Source organism: Eretmochelys imbricata, chromosome 2, assembly GCF_965152235.1.
Source record: "Eretmochelys imbricata isolate rEreImb1 chromosome 2, rEreImb1.hap1, whole genome shotgun sequence".
Classification (NCBI taxonomy): Eukaryota; Metazoa; Chordata; order Testudines; family Cheloniidae; genus Eretmochelys; species Eretmochelys imbricata.
Genome location: NC_135573.1, coordinates 211009744 through 211029751, shown reverse-complemented (window position 1 = coordinate 211029751; position 20008 = coordinate 211009744). Strand labels below are relative to the sequence as shown.

The window sequence follows — 20008 nt, the reverse complement described above, 5'->3', positions numbered from 1 at the left end:
TTAAACTAACCTCTGAAACCATATCCCAAAACACTGTGTAGTTTCTGTAAACTGTGTGGCTGAACAGTTGAAATATCATCACATTTACAGGAGGTTGTTCTAAATATGACTGTACAGCCCAACACATACAATTCAACTGTTTTATTTCTTATTCTCCCTTTTCAGGGATTCATGTTTGGAAAGTCTGGGGAAGTTCTGACCAAGAGATTGCGATTTTTATCATTCAAAGCATTGATTCAGCAGGTATGGGTCACATTTCTGGGTAAGAGCAATAGACAGCAAATATACAGAACTCCTGCCATGTGAGCCAGATGCCTTTTGGGGCTGTTTGTATAACACCATGAAAATTCCTGGTTCCATACGGCCTGTCTAGAGCCTCCCTTCAATACGGCTTCAAGAGAACCCATCCTTTTAGTGAAATTTTAACAATGCACAAGCGGCAAGTCTCTGAGCACACATGCAAAACAAAATAAAGCAAAAGCATGTACAAATTAACTCAGTGCTGCTAGGAGAGCTTTCTAATTTTGATGCCATCTCTTTCAATATAGACCATACTGAAGAGTGTATAAAACATGCATGTATCTGAGTGCATTGGTATATTTGCAAAGATTAACAAAACAAAATCTCTATCTGCCCCGATGGTCATGATATAAATGTTTAGATAAATAGGTTTAGGTCTGTTTGCATCAAACTCCATAGCAAACGGACCATATCATAACAGGTATAGGTTCTCAAAGCATTATCTTTGCTCACTAGAGTGGTTTCTCTAGTAAATATGACCAGTTGGATCAGAAATGATTCACAATAATACTATTGCAACATGACTGTCCTTGGATACTCCCTGTTGATGGATCCCTGGGAAAGGACACACTTCTATTTGTTCCTGGCAGAGGATTCTCTGTGGGTGGACAATTTGGCACCTAGCACACCCATTGGTAGCGCTTGGTATCACAGGGTCCTGCATATGCACAGGAGCATTCAAAGGAGATAGGGGAGGAGAGGGAAAATTACAAAAAAACCCCAAATATCTCCTTCTTTTCCACTACCTTTAAGGATAATGACGCTGATTCTCCTCCCACATGCACCCATATCAATCAGGACTAGCTCCACAAAAGTCAGTGTAATATAAAACATGTAGGAGAGGAGCACTGTGCCCATCAGATGTTGATATGGGCGTGGAAGGCACTTCCATTATGGTGCATGACACATATGTGACTACATTCTAAAATCTTTGCAGTTAATAGCACCTGGATTGTTACCAGTTTAATGTTCTGAGGGTAAGAATAGTTTATTTTAAGATCGTTTTTAGTTTATCTGACAAATGTTACGCACTCTTTTTTTGTGATGAACATCTTAGTGCTTATGTTGTCTCTCTCTCTTCCCCCCACACACACATGCTAGTCAAGCTTTAAATGTCCATACACTGTACTAATGACCCTGACAAGTCTGAGTTACTATAAGAACATTTCATTTACAAAAGCAAAAATAACTGAACCATCTGTTCACTTTCAGGAGATTGGGTGGTATGACGATCATAAAAATGCCATAGGGGTTTTGTTAACCAGACTAGCTACAGATGCTTCACAAATCAAAGGGGTATGTTTATTTTTGTTTTTACGTTTTGCTTACAAATATGAATTGCTGTGTTGGCAAGGGACGATGAAGTTATTTTGGAAAACGAGTTGGTAAATCTACTCTAGAGACTGGCTGACACATTTAAATGGCACACTATCAATGTCTTGGAAACCGTTTCAGTAGTCCCAATTTATGACGACTATCAAAGCTTCAGCAGATGTTCGTATACCTTCCATTTCCTTGCTGTAAGCTGCTAAGTAAACAACTCAATAACTTTAAAAGTAAGCCATATCCAAGGGCCAGTGTAAGCACTTCTGCACCACTTAAACCGCATAATGGAGCAAAGTCTTCAGTGTATCAAGTGGCCGTAAAGCCCCACTTCGGTTGCTTGGAGGAGCTATAGTTGTGGGAGAGTTGCATTGCAGCCCATGCCTTGGCCTCTTGTTGACATGGGTAGATTTCTTCTTCCCAGCTCTATCCACTGCATTTCATGCACAGAAAGCCTGTTTATGTGGGCTTTAGGGGGTGAAGTGAGTGGTCATTAATACAGAGTGTCAGTGATAATAGAAGCTTGAGGGACTGTGTGATTTCGGGAGTGGTATAGGATAGGAGCCACTGAAAATCCTGCAAATAAGTATGGCAAATTTTGCAAAATTTGCCATAATCTCCCCTTTCCTCCCCACCACATCACCCAATTAAAAAAATTCTGGAACATCAGCCATACTTCTTAAAATCACTCCTGAGAAATGATAATGAGTTTCCTGATTTATTCACTAGTTTAGTTTAAAATTAAATTACATTTTTCTACTTCACCTGTCTTTTAAAAAAAAAATCCTTCTTCAACTCCTGGATTCACTAGATCCTCAGACTCACTAGATTTCATACCCTCCCATCTCTTCTTTACTGGCCAGCACAGAGTGGGAATCAATCAAATATTTGACTGAACATACAATTACTTGAATCTTTAAAAACTGCAACGTAATTCTTGAGGATAAGGTCCATCATCCCAGCTGTCAAGGTAAAACGGGAAGAAGGTGGTGCACAGGATCCAAACTATAAAAAAAGAGCTTAATAGAGCAAAATGAACATCAGAACATTGCATTCTCCAGAGCAGTGGTTCTCAACTGGCTGCGAGCAGGTTTCAAGGGGTCCGCCTAGCAGGGCCAGCATTAGACTCGCTGAGGCCAAGGGCAGAAAGCCAAAGCCCCACCTCCTGGGGCAGAAGCCCAGGGCACTGAGCCCGCCACACAGGGATGAAGCCAAAGCCTGAACAATGCAGCTTTGCAGGGCCCCACCCAGACAATTGCCCTGCTTGCTACCCTATAATGCTGGCCCTTGCTTTTATATGCAGAAAACCAGTTATTGTGGCACAGGTGGGCCATGAAGTTTTTATAGCATATTGTGGGGGGGCTTCAGAAAGAAAAAGGATGAGAACCCCTACTCTGGAGAACAAAGAAATATCTGTGAGTGAGAGACGAGGTGGGTGAAGTAATATCTTGTATTGGACAAACTTCTGTTGGTGAGAGAGAGAGGCTTTTGAGCTTACACAGAGCTCTTCTTCAGGTCGTCATCTTCACGAACAGAAGTTGATCCAATAAAAGATATTACCTCACCTATCTTGTCTCTCTAATACCCTGGAACCAACACTGCTACTGCTAAGTAAGTGGGCAGCCATATGTTATGCTAGCTGAAGTCTCAAAGTGATCTTTATGTGTAAGCCCCTAGAGTATATGGCAATAATTCATCTTGTTATTGGTTTGATTTTATAATTTTATTGACCATAAGTCTCTTGAGGGCAGGAAAGCCTCTGGCTAGCGAAGAAAGAATCATACTTCCCACCCAAGGTTTTCTTGATTTGTCCACAGTGCAATATTTGAAGATGGATTGTTTCCACAAAACTTTCCATTTCATCTGCAGGCGTGAATAGAGCTGGCCAATATGTTTTCAGTGAATGGTATTTTTGCTGAACTACGTATTTTTAGGGATCCCAAATCTATTCATGAATTCAGGTCAAATTTGACTAATCGTCAAAAGAGATAGGGAGGGAGATTTGTTTTAAGTCTAAATGTTTTATTTTGACTATTTAAAAATATGCCATTTCTACTTTTGTTCTGAAATGGCATTTCATTTTCAAATTTGACCAAATAAAAAAGAGGAGAAAAACACAGCAAATGGCCAAATCAATACAAAAATTGGGGGGAGTTTTTAGTCCACCAAAATGTTTTGGGCAATTTGAAATTATTATTTTTTTATTCAACCAAAAAAAAAAATTTGTAATTGGTTCAGTTCTAATCAAATCAATTTTTCCCCGATTTTTCCAATTTGGCCCCCAGTCTGAAGAATCCACTATTTGCTCAGCTCGAGCCATGAGTATTGTCACAGTTTACATAGATCCAGTGTGCCAGTCATCACTTTTAAATTTCTTGATGACATGGATGTGCAGATCCTCAGGGAGAGTAGAGCTCTTTGGTGTGAACACTCATATCCTGCTGCTAACACTGCTGAAAAACAAAGTGCCTAATTAAAGGAACCTGCAGCTTCCATTATCTTCAGCTGATACACAGCACCTCTGAAAATCAGGCCCTCGGTGCCTTAAACTAGGCACCCAATAACTGAGATGCCCCAAATTAGAGGCTGTTGGCTCTTCATGATTTCTGTGCCTTGTTGTGGCACAGGAGGGCCCTGATATTTTTGTTGAAAATGTGGCCACATGGGCTCAATTCATCAGGCTTCCTGAACCTAACCCACAGATAGGGGTATTTTGCATATGTAATTGTCCATATGAGTTTTTGCATATATAATTGTCCATTTTAAACGCATAACATTTATGATTGTTCTCCCTCTGAATATTTAATCCTGAGGAAACAATGATTTCACACATTTGATCTATATTTTGTGTGTCAAGAATTAACTCTAACTTTGGACTGTTTTGTTTGCCTTTGGTAGGCTACTGGAAGCCAACTTGGCCTGTTCACTAAGGCTGCCTGTACCCTTCTGACCGCCATCATTATTGCTTTTGTATATGAATGGCGATTAACTTTGCTTATCCTGGCCTGCATTCCTTTCATTATTGCTTCAAATGCTATTAGACTGAGCTCTGAGGCTGGTCACGTATTAAAAGATCGAAAAGCTTTGGAAGAGGCCGGAAGAGTAAGTTCTCCCAATATAAACTAAATGGGTATAATGTTATATTGTTTTAATGACATTGTTAGTGATGATTTTCTACAGAAATTACTCTGAAAATATATGAAATAAAGCAGTGATAAAGAGAGAAATTCTATTATAGTGGGATGCTAGCTCCACTCTAGCTAAGGTTGAGGATGACTTTTCTTATTGCCTTAAAATCCACACAGTTACTCATATTGCCTTGTAATTTAATGGCAAAAAAAATATGTTAACACAAAGTTAAGGTTTCTTGGTGGCATGTCGTCCCCTAGAGATCCTTGAGTTGAGCAAAACTCAAACTTCTGAACATCAGGAATTGCAGAGTTAAGGTTGTCCTCTTTCAGTAATTCCCCAGTACTCTCTGTTAACACACATACCTTTACTCTGCCAACCCCACAGTTGCTGAAATGTTCAAGCTTTCACTTTCTTCTACAGTCCATTCAGTGTCACCCACAGGATTCCGTCTAACACTATGAAAGGACAAAAAAGGGTAGGGGAAGGTTGACCATGCTAGCTTCCCTCTAGCCTCTTTCAGCTATGCCTCACTGTGCACGTATTCTCACTGGCCCTTGGCACTATAAAGATTCAGAAGGTTCCAGATTGTGGCATACACAATCACACTTAGCCAACTTCCCAGAAATAATATCATACAAGTATAATGTTCGAACTGCTTTACAGCCTTTTACAGCTCCCGTGCCCTGATGGTACATCTCAGCTGGGAGGTCTGACTCCCAGCTCTCCTAGACATACCCATGCAACTCTGCTCGAGCTAGTGCACTAAAAATAGCAGTGTAGCTGGGGTAGCCAGGATGGTGGCTTGGATGAGCCTAACAAGTAGTATGTACCCAGGGGGTCTGGGTGGGTTTGTGCTCATGTGGCTAGCTCAAGCCACTGCTCGTGCCACCCTAGCTATGCACAGTGGGTACATCTATGCGAGCTGGGACTCGCACCTCCCAGCTTAAGTGTAGGGCTATGTGTCATGAAAGCATAGGGTAGGGTGAGTGATCAGAAGGTGGGGTCATTTGAGTAAGGAGTTCCCCATAGCCTCCAGGGGGGAAAAATGTTCACAGATTCTAGAAGCTTTGAAGTTATAAGCCCACCTTGAGCAGAAATCTGAGAATGAAATGTAAACTCTTGTTTTGTTTTAATTTGGAGAAATGGAATCTGAGCACAACAGATAGTTCGAGAGCCTTCTTAATTATGTTTGAAAAGAAAATTAATTACAAGGGGTGATTTGCAGTGCAAGAGTTAAGTGGGAAGAAGGGAGTTGTTTGGGGCCTGGAGCAAGGGATGGGGGAATAGGCGCCGACTCTGTAGGTGAAAAAAATTAGTGGTTGCTTAGCACCCACTGGCAGCCTCCCCCCTCCCGCCCACCAGTGGCCCCGCCAATCAACTCCTTCCCCCTCCCTCTCAGCGCTTCCTGTCCACCACGATCTGCTGTTCCGCAGTGTGCAGGAGGTGCTGGGGGTAAAGGGGAAGCAGCGGAGATGAGGTGCACTTGGGGGTGGGGGCAGAATAGGGTAGGAAGAAGCGCAGCAGGGGGTGGGAAGATGGGAGTGGGGCCTTGGGGGAGGGGGGCCTTGAGCAGAGGCAGGAAGGGGTGGAGTGGGGGGCAGGGCCTGGAGCTGAGTGGTGGTTTGAGCAACCCCGGGGAAAGGAGGAACCTGGCACATGGTGAGGGGGGATAAATGAGGATGGGTGGCAGGGGAAGGAAGAAGGGTTGGGGGCTCAAATAAGGGGAAGGGAGAGGATTAGAGGAGTGTGAGGGGTGGCAGAGGAAGCTGGTGATTTGGGGGTGTACTGAGAGCCCTGAATTCTCCCCTTCTGTGTATATGCTTGGATCTGGGGGAGCCCTGCTCCTCCATGTGAGCTAGGATCTAGGGACCCTGCTCTTCCTGAAGTGTCTGAGCCTCTCACCTTGCCCCCAAATGAAGACAGGATCGGGGGGGGGAGCTAAAGAACATGCAAATTTAAACATCTGAAATCTAGAAAATGAAAAGTTAAGATACACGTAACCCTTGTGGGAGTGCTGGCCAAGGAGGGGTGGACTGGGTGGGCCTGGCATATGGCTGGGAAAGCCTGGCAGGAGCAGGAGTCCCCACTGGGGGTGGGTAGTAGGAGTGTGGGGCTCACCCAGCTCAATGTGCAGTTCAGGCTGCATAATCAAGGTAGCATGCAGCCCTCCAGTGAGCTGCTGCCTGGAATAGGTGTACTCAGAGAGCAAGGAGCAACTTCTTACCTTTTAATGGCTTCTATAGTGCCAGCTAATGCTGCTGCACAACAAAATGTACAGGTGGTGGGAGGAGTACTTAGGAATCACATATCAGCCATGTTGGCTTAGTAGAAAGACCTCTGTGTGACCTTAGGCAAATCATTTAATTGTTGTGCCTCAGTTTCCCTGAGGGTGATACTTGTTTTTCTTTTTTAAAAAAGAAAAACACTTGGAGAGCAAAAAATGAAAAGTATTACAGATGTGCTAACTACATAGTGATAGGAGTAGACTCAAATAAGAGAATACTTCATATCTGTCTTGTCTCCTGATTTTAGATTTCAATAGAAGCAGTTGAAAATATAAGAACTGTGGCTTCATTAACTAGTGAAGATGCATTCTGTGAGAGATATAGTGCAAGTTTGAATGGTCCATACAGGTAAGATTTGCTTTCAAACAATTCTGTTTTTTAAAAGCAATGAATACATGTTTTCTTAATTTAAAACAACTCAAGATTTATTCATATTACATTCATTTGCAGACTGAAAATATTAAACACATAAATGATTTGAAAGGATTTTGGCAACCTTTTAAAAAGGGTTAAAATGTGTTTACTCGGTTTCTTTAAAATACCTTCTTAGATGTTATGTGTGTGTGTGATGTAAAATTTGTATATATAAGAGAGAGGGGAGAGAGAGAGAGAGAGAATGTAATGACCTGGTATAAAGTTTTAATTAACATGCATATGGGAGGTTTACTTGCTTCACAAGTACTGCAGCAGAATGACTTGCATAGGTCAAGTGGCAAAGACTTTATACTACATAACGTCACCATGTATTTCAACTTGCACTGCAAGTATGGACTTGCAGATCTTGAAATAAGGTGCATTTATTTTTCCCCTTTGGCCTTTTCGGTCACATTCTACAAGCTAATCACTATAGGGGCTAATTTCTAATATCCAAATATGTCAGACATTTTCATAGTCTCCATTTTATTTAAATGAAATGATCTACCATCCATTTTGTTTCTTTCCTCTCAAATACAGTATGTTTTAAGTAAAAGCAGGGATTGAAAATGATAGTCCCCTGCCAATGACAGTTTTATGATTCAATATTCTATAAACCATCAGTATGAGAAAAAAATCTATATTTCATTGGAGAAATGGGATTCTCAGCTTTAGCGCTTGTCTCTGGTCCTGGCAGGTCATTGTATTACAATATTATGATTTATGGAGAAACTATTTTGGAAAACATTTTAAAAATATATGACCACTAGAGATAAGTGAAAATCTGAATTTCCATCCTGTGGGAAATTCTAATATTTCAAACTCTGTTTTGCTCTGAATTGGGACAAAAAGTGAAAATATATCAAATTTTTTCTCGGAAAGAAAACTTTTTATAAAAATGTCAATTTGGGGGAGGAATAGCTCAGTGGTTTGAGCATTGGCCTGCTAAACCCAGGGTTGTGAGTTCAATCCTTGAGGGGGCCATTTAGGGATCTGGGGCAAAAATTGGGGATCGGTCCTGCTTTGAGCAGGGGGTTGGACTAGATCAGGGATCTCAAACTCAAATGACTATGAGGGCCACATGAGAGCTACTACATTGGGCTGAGGGCTGCACCACTGAACACCCCCCTCCCCTGCTGCCCTGGGTCTGCCCCCACTCCGCCCCTTCCCTGCCCCACCTCAACTCCCCCCCCCTCGCCCCCAGGGGGTGCAGGAGAGGTGCAGGGTGCAGCGGGGGCTCAGGGCAGGGGGTTGGGGTGCAGTAGGGGTGCAGGGTGCAGCAGGGGGCTCAGGGCAAGGGATTCGGGGGGTGGGTCTGGCAGGGAAGCCTGGGATCGGGGAACCGCAGCCAATGGGAGCTTCAAGGGAGGTACCTGGAGGCGCGGCCAGGGCAATACACAGACCCCTGTGCACCGTCCTCCCTTCCCCGCCCAAGGTCCTGAGGCAGGGCAGGCAGGCAGGCAGCCTGCCCTTGCCCCCGGTGCACGGCAGGCCGGACCCGCTCTCAGTAAATGCTAGGGGGGCGGGGTGCCGCGGGGAGCTGGCGGGCCGCAGAAAATAACCCCACAGGCTGCGTGCAGCCTGCAGGCCGCACGTTTGAGACCCCTGGACTAGATGATTTCCTGAGGTTCCTTCCACCCTGAGATTCTATGAATTTAGAAATGGCAAATCCATTCCATTTTTGCATTTTCTCTCCAAACAAAATATTTTTATATTCCCAGATAATTGAAATATTTAATTTTTTTTTCTTTTCTTTAACTGACCTGAAACTTTTTGTTTCTATCTAGTTCAACATCAAACTACATTTCCCTGTTTTGGAACATTGTCTCTCTTATGGGCCAGGCTCCCTGCTTGGACTACATCTCCCATGATGCAGTGTGGTCTCCCCTCTGACTGAGTGGCATAATGCTTTATCGGAGTCACATGGCTATGGGTGCAAAGCAGAACTATTTCAATTCAGGTCAAACCAACCCAGAATAAAATATTTTGTACTTTTTTTCCGAATGGAAAATTTCAAATGTGCAGAAATTGCATTGTCAGAACTAGTACCAGTTTCTTTGTCACAGCAAGGTCTGCACGTAATTAAGGTAAACCAGTTTTACCATCCCACATAACAACATTGGTCACCACTGCACAGTGGGGTCTGAATTGCTACTCCCCTTCCTCCCTCTCCCCCCCTCCCACCCCTGTACTCAGAACAGGCAATATCTGCAGTGCTTCAGTTATGCTGTGTTGTAAACATTGACTTTTCTATGGTGACCACTACATTTATCCAAATTGTCCAAAAATTCAAGCATTCAAAGATCATAAGAGACTTATCGAAATTATCAGTTTGCTTTGTGTCAGATTGCTTTGGCCATCCATAAACATTTCTTCTGGAAACCAACATTCAAGTGTTAAAAGTTTTTGCCTATTAAAGGTAATTTTATCCTAAGGTCCTATCCAACAAACAGCTAGTTGTAATGAAGAGATCTCATTTGCCATAAGCTCTCTCCAGAGACACCTTCATGGAGCCCCTAGCATGCAGCTTTATTCATTATTATTTGAGTGAGTGAGGTATAGGGTTTGCCACCCCTAATCCAAAGGTCTGACCTTCTCCCAGCCAGTCTCTGCTCTTGGCATTTCTTGACCATTTTTTCCTTTAACATAAATCTTTTCTTTTATCAGGGACTCTCTAACAAAAGCCCCCCTATATGGATTTACCTATGGAATAGCCCAGTGTACACTCTATTTTCTTGATGCAGCAGTCTTCAGGTTCGCGGCCTGGCTCATTGCTAATTGTTATACAAACTTTGAAAATGTATTTATGTGAGTATACATCAGTCCAAAGACAGTGATTTCAACACATGTTAATTGTATATAAGTCTAATTACTGAGGCAATGGTGCAAAAGGTCCTACAGTTTAGAATCTGGTCAGGAGTTCAATTCAGGCAGAAGGGTTATTTCTTGGAGAGGAAGCATGGGAGCAGTTGTGTTGGCATGTATAGAGCCAGGCTCAGTTTATTTACTATGGAGAAACTTTTACTGCTGACACTTCATTGCAGACAATGGGCTTTGTGAAATGCCTCTGCGTGGAGAAATTACATACCATTAGCCACCCATTAAAAAAATATTTGTAGCTGTAATCTGTTTCTAATCCTGTGTGTGTAATTTTTCTAAGCCATAAAGTTCTTGGATTTAGAGATAGTGTTAAGTCTGTTTGTTTTAAATAACAAAAACAACATTCGTAATTTATGAACAATAATAAGAAAGTATCTCTTTAGATGAACTGAAAGATGTTTTGTGTTTTGGTTTTCAGAGCCTTTTTTTCAATTCTATATGCTGCTTTGAATGTTGGGCAGTCCATTTCTTTGGCACCAGATTTTGGCAAAGCTAAAGTTTCTGCCCAACAAATCTTTCAGCTTTTGGATCAGAAACCCTTAATTGACAGCTATAGTGAAGAGGGGACAAAACTGGTAAGGCCATTTAGAAAGTCCTTGAAACTAACAAACCTGGTGGTACTGTATTGTCCTTAATTGTATTAATCTTGTTAAATTGCCTTTTGCGATGTCACAGAAGACAGGACCAGACGGGTAAGGTAAAATTTAATAGCAATAACTTAATTTTATATTTGCTCAGTGCCATTTAATACCTTTTTGCTTGAGAAATTAACAGAATACTTTTAAGTGCAGTTCTAGTCTGAAAAGTGACTGAAAGAATGACATTTCATTCACCTGTTCTCTCCGTTGGGGCTATTCTGAGGCCTTGTCTACAGTACCGGGGTAAGTCGACCTAAGTTACGCTACTCTAGCTACGTGAATAATGTAACTGGGTTCAATGTAACTTAGCTTAACTTACCGCGGTGTCTTCACTGTTCTGCACTGATGGGAGATGCTCTCCCATTGACCTACCTTACTCTTCTTGTTCCGGTGGAGTACCGGAGTCGATCAGAGAGCGCTCTGCCATCGACACCCGCTGAATCAATTGCAGCAGTGTCAGTCTCCCCAGGAGTGAAGACAAGCCCAGAGTTCTAACTGCTCTGTTTGAGCAATACAAGTATGTTTTCACTGCTTTTTACTCCTGTCTACTATGCAGCTGTGTCGGAGAGTGAGTTAGATTCTGTTCCTTCTTGTGCATCGTCCGCAGACTTGTTTGCTAAGTTCCAGTCAGTTACATCTGTGTAAAAGAGAGTCAAGGTGGGTGTGTTAATATCTTTCCTTGGACCAAATTATGTCGGTGAGAGAGACAAGCTGTTGAGCTTGGACAGAGCTCTTCTTCAGTTCTGTGAAAGCTTGTCTCTCTCACCAACACAAGTTGGTCCCATAAAAGCTATTACTTCACCCACGTTGACTCTCTAATAACCTGGGACCAACATGGCTAAACAACACTGCATACAACTTTTGTGTAACCTCATTTAAGTCAAAGGGGTTGCACAAGTATTACTGAGGACGTAACTTGGCCTGCAGAACCTTTTGTTCCTGGTGATTGTATGTGAGATGGAAAGAACTCAGCTTGTCTCTCAAAGCCCAGAGTTGACAGAAACTCATCTTTGTATTTATAAACTGAACACATTTCATACGGAAAGCACTGAGAGACCATAAATGCTTTTACAAGCAGAACCAGCCTTTCAGAAACTTGAAATTGCTTTTGAATTCTAGCTTTTGGATAGTGGCCTTGATTCAGAAAAGGGCTCGGGCACATACTGTAAGCATGCCAGTAACTCATGTGCACAACTTTAAGTCACACATGCTTGACTACTTTCCTGAGTCAGCTCCACCTGCCCAGACAACTAGTGGTCCAGGGGAAATATCTTCTTGCAAATAAAGACGTTAATTGAAAGTGCAACCACTCTAGGCCAAATCTTGATGCCAGTGAAGCAGCTGCCTTTGACTTCAGTGAAGCTAAGATTTGGCCCAAAGAGTTTAAACCTTGAAAGTCCACTTGTCTAGGTGCTGTGACAGTCCATTGTACTTACAGTGCTGGTATTGTGGTCCTGGAGCTGTGCCACCCCCAAGGCATCAGACGAGGCTCCCACAGTCTCTCCTAACATCTCCTCCTTCATTCACCATTGTCTTCAAGTCTTCTTCCTTGCTACCTCTTATACTCTGAGCTCCCTTCCTACATAAAAGAGCCAATCAACTACCCTTTCCTTATTCAAACCACCACTTAAAACATAGTTGTCCTTGAAAACTATGAATAATCCATCAAAGTAAAAATGTTTAACCCATTCTGAGATCTGATGTTCACCTTGTACTATGTTCATCCTGTGTACTGTGTGTTTAAATTACATTATTTAGAGAGGTTTCAGAGTAACAGCCGTGTTAGTCTGTATTCGCAAAAAGAAAAGGAGTACTTGTGGCACCTTAGAGACTAACCAATTTATTTGAGCATGAGCTTTCGTGAGCTACAGCTCACTTCATCAGATGCATACCGTGGAAACTGCAGCAGACTTTATATATACACAGAGAATATGAAACAATACCACCTCCCACCCCACTGTCCTGCTGGTAATAGCTTATCTAAAGTAATCTTCAGATTAGGCCATTTCCAGCACAAATCCAGGTTTTCTCACCCTCCACCCCCCCACACAAATTCACTCTCCTGCTGGTGATAGCCCATCCAAAGTGACAACTCTTTACACAATGTGCATGATAATCAAGTTAGGCCATTTCCTGCACAAATCCAGGTTCTCTCACTCCCTCACCCCCCTCCAAAATGGAGGGGGGTGAGGGAGTGAGAGAACCTGGATTTGTGCAGTTTGGAGGGGGGTGAGGGAGTGAGAGAACCTGGATTTGTGCAGGAAATGGCCTAACTTGATTATCATGCACATTGTGTAAAGAGTTGTCACTTTGGATGGGCTATCACCAGCAGGAGAGTGAATTTGTGGGGGGGGTGGAGGGTGAGAAAACCTGGATTTGTGCTGGAAATGGCCTAATCTGAAGATTACTTTAGATAAGCTATTACCAGCAGGACAGTGGGGTGGGAGGAGGTATTGTTTCATATTCTCTGTGTATATATAAAGTCTGCTGCAGTTTCCACAGTATGCATCTGATGAAGTGAGCTGTAGCTCACGAAAGCTCATGCTCAAATAAATTGGTTAGTCTCTAAGGTGCCACAAGTACTCCTTTTCTTTTTATTATTTAGAGAGTGAACTCCCAAGGGCAGGAACTATGTTTTCCACACACAATGATAGTGTCTGGATTATATGCATTGGTGACATAAAAGAGAGGTATTAGGGTTGTTTACTTACCTAAAGTAATGATAGCTCTCGTGAACCAGGCTGAAAAGGAATGATAGAAATGAGAAAGAGATGCGGAAAAGAACCCCTCAAGAAGGAGGTCCTGTAAACAGAAGATACCAACCCAATGTCATTGCATATTTAAGCAATAATAAACTGACAAAAATGCTCTGGGTTTGAAAATGCCATACCATTTCCAATTGACTTGTCAACACCTTCATTTAAATGACCATACTGAGTTGTGTTTGATGCTTCTGTACAAGATAGACAGTCTTCTGTCATACATTTGTATTTTCTACCGTTTCCAGAGTCAGTTTGATGGCAACATTGAATTCAGGGATATCCATTTTGTATACCCTACAAGACCAGAAGCTCAAGTTTTGCAAGGATTCAGCCTGAAGGTTAATAAAGGACAGACGCTAGCCTTGGTGGGGAGCAGTGGTTGTGGCAAAAGCACATCCATTCAGCTACTGGAGAGATTTTATGACCCTATGGCAGGACAAGTGGTAAGAAGAGATTTGTGCAGCTATTAACACTTAGAGCTTATAGAACTGTTCTTCAAACTATTTCACAAACATTAAAACATCCGCACAACTGCCCTCTTGAGGTGGATAAGTGTTATAGGTCCCGGTTCTGCAGAGAAGACTTGGGACTTGCTTAAGGTAGAGCCGGGAGTAGAACTCAGGATCTTCTGACTCCCCATCCTGGCTTTAGATCACTAGATTGCATCTCTTTGTTGATTTACTTGATATATTGGAGGGGGCATTAGAATATACTTCCCATAATGTAACCCTTGTCACTAGTCCTGTACTCATGTTAACGTGACACAATTTGACATCTAATTCATCACTTGGTGAGACTTTCGATGCAAGGCCTATTTATGATGGGAGCTCCAAAAAGAATAGCCTAGAGATGGGTGAGTCAAAGGATGTTTGAATAAATGCCCAAAGATTTGGATTCTTATCGGAGCTCTTCAACCATCTAGATCTAAGAAGCTGATGAACAGACTTTCTCATGAGATCCCTGGTACCTGCCATCATCAGTAAAGATGGAAATTCTGTGGGCACATCTCGTTATAGATTGGCAATTCCACATCTATTACGGAAGCTAGCAGAGCTAGACATGCACAAAAAATAATTCTCAGAGGAAAAGGTTATCTGAGATTCTCTTGAATTTTCGAAGAGTTTTTTTTGGTTCAGTTCAATTTTGGATGAAAGATCTGGTCATCTATTATTAAATCAGAAGTGGTTCACCAACCACTTTACTTTTACTGCTGAATTGGAATTCATTTGCAAATTGGATACTATTAATTTAGGCTTAAATAGAGACTGGGAGTGGCTAAGTCATTATGCAAGGTAGCCTATTTCCTCTTGTTTTTTCCTCCCTTCCCCCCCCCCCCCAGATGTTCTGGTTTAACTTGGATTTAAACTTGGAGAGTGGTCAGTTTGGACGAGCTATTACCAGCAGGAGAGTGAGTCTGTGTGTGTATGGGGGTGGGTTTTTGGAGGGGGGTGAGGGAGTGAGAGAACCTGGATTTGTGCAGGAAATGGCCTAACTTGATTATCATGCACATTGTGTAAAGAGTTGTCACTTTGGATGGGCTATCACCAGCAGGAGAGTGAATTTGTGTGGGGGGGTGGAGGGTGAGAAAACCTGGATTTGTGCTGGAAATGGCCTAACCTGACGATTACTTTAGATAAGCTATTACCAGCAGGACAGTGGGGTGGGAGGAGGTATTGTTTCATATTCTCTGTGTATATATAAAGTCTGCTGCAGTTTCCACGGTATGTATCTGATGAAGTGAGCTGTAGCTCACGAAAGCTCATGCTCAAATAAATTGGTTAGTCTCTAAGGTGCCACAAGTACTCCTTTTCTTTTTGCGAATACAGACTAACACGGCTGTTACTCTGAAACCTTTACTTTTACTGTAACTCTAACACAGGTCAGAGGATTTTTATAGATTCGTGTTTCACATTTACATTGTATGCCTGAGGAGGAGTATTGCATTCTGCAGGGAATTATTTTTCCCTTTTTCTGTTTCTAGTTTGCAGATGGATTCGATATCAAGTCTTTGCATTTGCAGTGGTTAAGGTCCAAATTGGGTATTGTGTCACAGCAGCCTATTTTGTTTGACTGCAGCATTGCTGAAAATATCCAGTACGGAGACAACAGTAGGGTTGTCAGTCAGGAGGAGATTGAAGAGGCAGCTAAAGCAGCAAATATTCACACCTTCATAGAAAATCTTCCAGAGGTAAATGAAAATGTCTTTCCATTCTCAGTGTGGGGTAAATATTCACTGGGACCTATCTAAGCAATTCCCATTAATGCAAAACAATATGCTTTTTTGTTTTTTAAAAAAAGCTTATTTTCTTGTGTGTCAATTCTCAGAGAGGAAAATAGGAAGCTGATGTTTAAAAATGTAACTTGCAATATGTTTTAACACATTCACAGTCATAATTAGCTAATTCAAATGCAAAATCTGAGCTCCAGTTTTCTTGTTTTCCTCTATCACAGTGATGTTATATAACAACTATAAAAGAGACATTTGATTCTAAACCTTTATTTTCATTTCCTCATAAACTTTGCCAATTCTTTTTCCGTTTTTGGCTGAAACTTTCTCTAGTTTTAGTCTTATCTGAAAGGTAAAATGTTTCAAGTACATCTTAACCTTCATGTTTGCCGTAGACTTAGTTCTCAAAGTGGAGAAAGACCTTGGAAAAGCCCAAAGAAATCAGGCGTACTGTAAAGTTACATAGAATTGAAAATGACAATTGAAAATTTAAAAAAACAATATTTATTTTTCATTACCACCTAGTTTTTGAAAATGTACATGGAAGAAAGTTTTGGATGTGTAAGAAATAAAGGATCACCTCCTGAGTGTGGGTCTTTAGGGCCTTGAAATTATAAATGTCTCTTGATCTATATGTATAAATACAGGTGTCTTTGACTAGACACATCAGTGGTTGCATCACTTGGGAGTTAGTCTTTTTCTAATGCTGCGATGAATTTTCATTACAGAGCAGTTATCAATATGTATAACTGTAGAGATGCATTTTGATTCAAACAGTTACTAAAATCTTATAAAATTTTAATTATTAAAAACAATTACATTATTCTTTTTTCTTTCAAGGTGGAAATGCGTAATATAGTATATTTTTAATAGCAGAGAATGTAACTTCCTGTTTCTAACTTTCCTTCATAACGAATACTTACTTATACAGAGGTATAATACTCAAGTGGGTGACAAAGGAGCACAACTTTCTGGAGGTCAGAAACAAAGAATAGCAATTGCTCGTGCTCTAGTTCGTAACCCAGCAGTTCTGCTTCTAGATGAAGCCACATCTGCTCTTGACACGGAAAGTGAAAAGGTTAGTAATATGCATTATACCATTTGTAATACACACAAAATTATGGGGTTCGAAAGCTTCAATGCATGAACACAGACGCTCCGTCTACAATACAATTTTGGAAGTTCCACACAACAATCCTTGGCTCGCTCTCTGTCTACGGCCTGCTTTTTGTAGAGTGCCCTCAGCTCCTGGTGTCTAAATTGGGAGTTTATGGTGTTCAGCAACACTTGGGACTGGAGACAAAGTGGGATTTTCAGAACTGCTCAATTGTGGCCTGCCTCAGTTCCGTTAAAGTCAGTTATGAAGTCAATGGGACTTCTAATGCGTTCACAGTTAGGCCAATGCTGAGCATTTTGGAAAATCCCATTCATAATTAGCAACTCTGAGTCTGTGAGACAGGTGTCTTCAAACAATAGACTGTGATCTACTAGAGGAGGCCTTGTAAGGCAAATCACCAGTTCCTTCCTCTTCCCTTCAGCCAGCAGCACTAGCAGCAACGGGGGTCTCTTTCTGCACTATTTCCTGCTCTGTCTGGGTGAACAGGTGTTGCTACAGAGACCGAGAGGGATCCACTCTGCCAGTAGAATTGCTGGCTGTCAGGACAGAATGGAACAATGAAGTTTAATGTTGTCCTGCCTCTGTCGTCGTCCCAGTCCTTTGATCCACCTGCATTCAGCGGGTAAGAGATGACATGCAGGAGCAGCTGGCTTAGAAAAAAGGTTTCAGCAACACCTCCTACCGCTCAGGAGATGCTGTGCAGTGAAGAGAGAGTAATTAGCTATCCTCTGCTGCTCAGCTGGCTGAGCTTCCTCACTGCATCCACCATCTCCAGGAGAGGAGGGAGACTCCACAGGGACAAATAAACTGTTCATTTGGATAGGGATGCAGTAGAAGTGAAAAATGCAACCATGCAAAATACCATCCAGTTGTGAGGCAGATGTCGGGATCCTGAATTTTGGATTTTTATGGGCAACAAGAAGTATCTGGCATTGCTGGTGCTATCGGTGAACGTGCAAGTTTTATTCATGTCTGTGTATTTGGCTGGTCTGCTTTCTGCAAAATGATCTCAGTACTGTGCATGTCTGACTGACAAGTGCATATCCGGGGGAGGACAGAGGTTGTTTCCAACTACATGCCGAATTTAAAGAAACTAACAGACAGCATGCAATGTCAAATATAACACACACATTTGGTAAGCAGCCAATATCACAGACAGTTCATTACACCTCTGCAAATTAGTTGTGTTGCATGGTAAATCTAAGTTTTATGTTGGTCCAAACAAGTTCCTTATGGACCTCATTCTGCTAGCCCTTGTTCATGAGAGTAGTCTCAGTGACTTCAGTGGAATTACTCACACAAATAAAGGTTGTAATATCAGGCCCCTGTGTTTGAGGCCTCCTTCATGCATCGGAAGTACTGACTCCTAAACCCCAGTGAGGAACACCCAAGTTCTAACGTGAACTATAAAGGCAAAGGTGTAACCTGTGAAAGGGAAGATTCTCCAGGAAATAACAAGTTTTTTCACTGCATCTGTCTGCAGATTGTCCAGAAAGCCTTGGACAATGCCAGGAAGGGTCGAACCTGCATTATTATTGCTCACCGCTTGACGACTGTCCAGAACGCTGATGTCATAGCAGTGATTCATAATGGAAAAGTAGTGGAACAAGGGACTCACAGCCAGTTGCTGGCAAAGGAAGGACATTACTATGCACTTGTAAATGAGCAAGTTTCTCATTAACATTAATGTTACAACTAATCTATTTTTATAAATACACACACAACCCACAGCTAAGTAATATTAAGGATGAGTGCATCTCATTACTGAGATGTCTGCAGGTTCAAAACATAGGCACATAGTAAAAAAACAGAGAACAGACATTTATTTTTTTCTTGTGTCACAGCTTTAGTTTACTTAATCCTATTGGTAAGATCCTTTGGGGCATGTTGGTTTGTTTTAAACTGCTTTTATATTAATGACTACAAGCCTTTCATGGAAATATATATTGACAAAATAGATCACAAACTGTTTGTTTAAAAATGTATTGTTAAAACCTGTATTATTGACCTAACAGAACTTACTGGTTCTTTTGAAACCATTAAGGCTATTTCAAAAAGACTTAAAAATAATTATTATTGGCCCAATGACTATGATGGCTCCTTTTTGGAGCTGATTAATGTCAACTATGTAAATAGCTATTTAACAAAAAACGGGGGCGGGGGTGGGGGTTCACCATACGAAGTTAAATTTAAGCATTTTTTTCAGCTTTTTAAATGGAGTTTTAGAAATGTTGATCCATCTATAGTCATAGTGGTTTACACAGCTGTTATAATATTTTATTCTCAGAGTGTTTTTCCCTTAATATAGTCAACCATCATGCTTACACAACAGTTGAGGAACATATGTCATCTACTTATTAGAGAGACAGACAGACTCGGTCAGCCCTGTTTTGGGTTTGCTTCTGGCAAACTCACCTTTTGGTTTGCCAAGGACAAAATCAAAACCACCTTTGGTTTTGATTTAGTATTTTCACCCTACAGGAGCTTGGAATATTTCATACTTTCAGATGCCACTACTTACTTGTGACAGACAAAATTTAAAAATAATTATAATCTCCTTTGCCCTTTTGTTTCCCTGCTTCTAGGTCTGAGGGAAACAAAATATAAAAACACATAAACTTTGCTCTCAACCTCACCAAAATACATGTGGCCACTCTTCCCCATTCATCCTCATCACCAATCAGCTTTTCTCAGCAGCTACCAGGAAGAGCTACTCCCACTACGGGCCATTGAGCCTCTGCAGACACATGGGGAGGGGCTGGTGAGTTTCTGCTGGCACCACCATGACATGTGCAGGAACGTGACTTTTCACTTCTGGTTATAGAGAAATCAGTGGCTGTTCTCACAGTATTTCCCTGTTATCCAAACTGGAATCAAATGTGTCTCTTTGTCTGGTTTTGTTTTTACACTGGAACCAATTGTTAAGTCAG

The 20008-nt window shown here is 41.6% G+C and overlaps 1 protein-coding gene across 1 annotated transcript in view; it reads left to right on the top strand.

The window, feature by feature from the left end:
* LOC144260667 (ATP-dependent translocase ABCB1-like) overlaps nucleotides 1–18759 on the top strand; it is a 47408-nt gene extending 28649 nt beyond the window's left edge. Inside the window, exons 19-28 of the mRNA XM_077809351.1 lie at nucleotides 166–243; nucleotides 1513–1596; nucleotides 4522–4725; nucleotides 7288–7388; nucleotides 10122–10262; nucleotides 10753–10909; nucleotides 13980–14177; nucleotides 15716–15922; nucleotides 16893–17039; nucleotides 18562–18759. Of these exons, the coding sequence (XP_077665477.1) occupies nucleotides 166–243; nucleotides 1513–1596; nucleotides 4522–4725; nucleotides 7288–7388; nucleotides 10122–10262; nucleotides 10753–10909; nucleotides 13980–14177; nucleotides 15716–15922; nucleotides 16893–17039; nucleotides 18562–18759 (1515 nt within the window). The remainder of the gene's footprint in view (nucleotides 1–165; nucleotides 244–1512; nucleotides 1597–4521; nucleotides 4726–7287; nucleotides 7389–10121; nucleotides 10263–10752; nucleotides 10910–13979; nucleotides 14178–15715; nucleotides 15923–16892; nucleotides 17040–18561) is intronic.
* Nucleotides 18760–20008: the final 1249 nt, after the last annotated feature.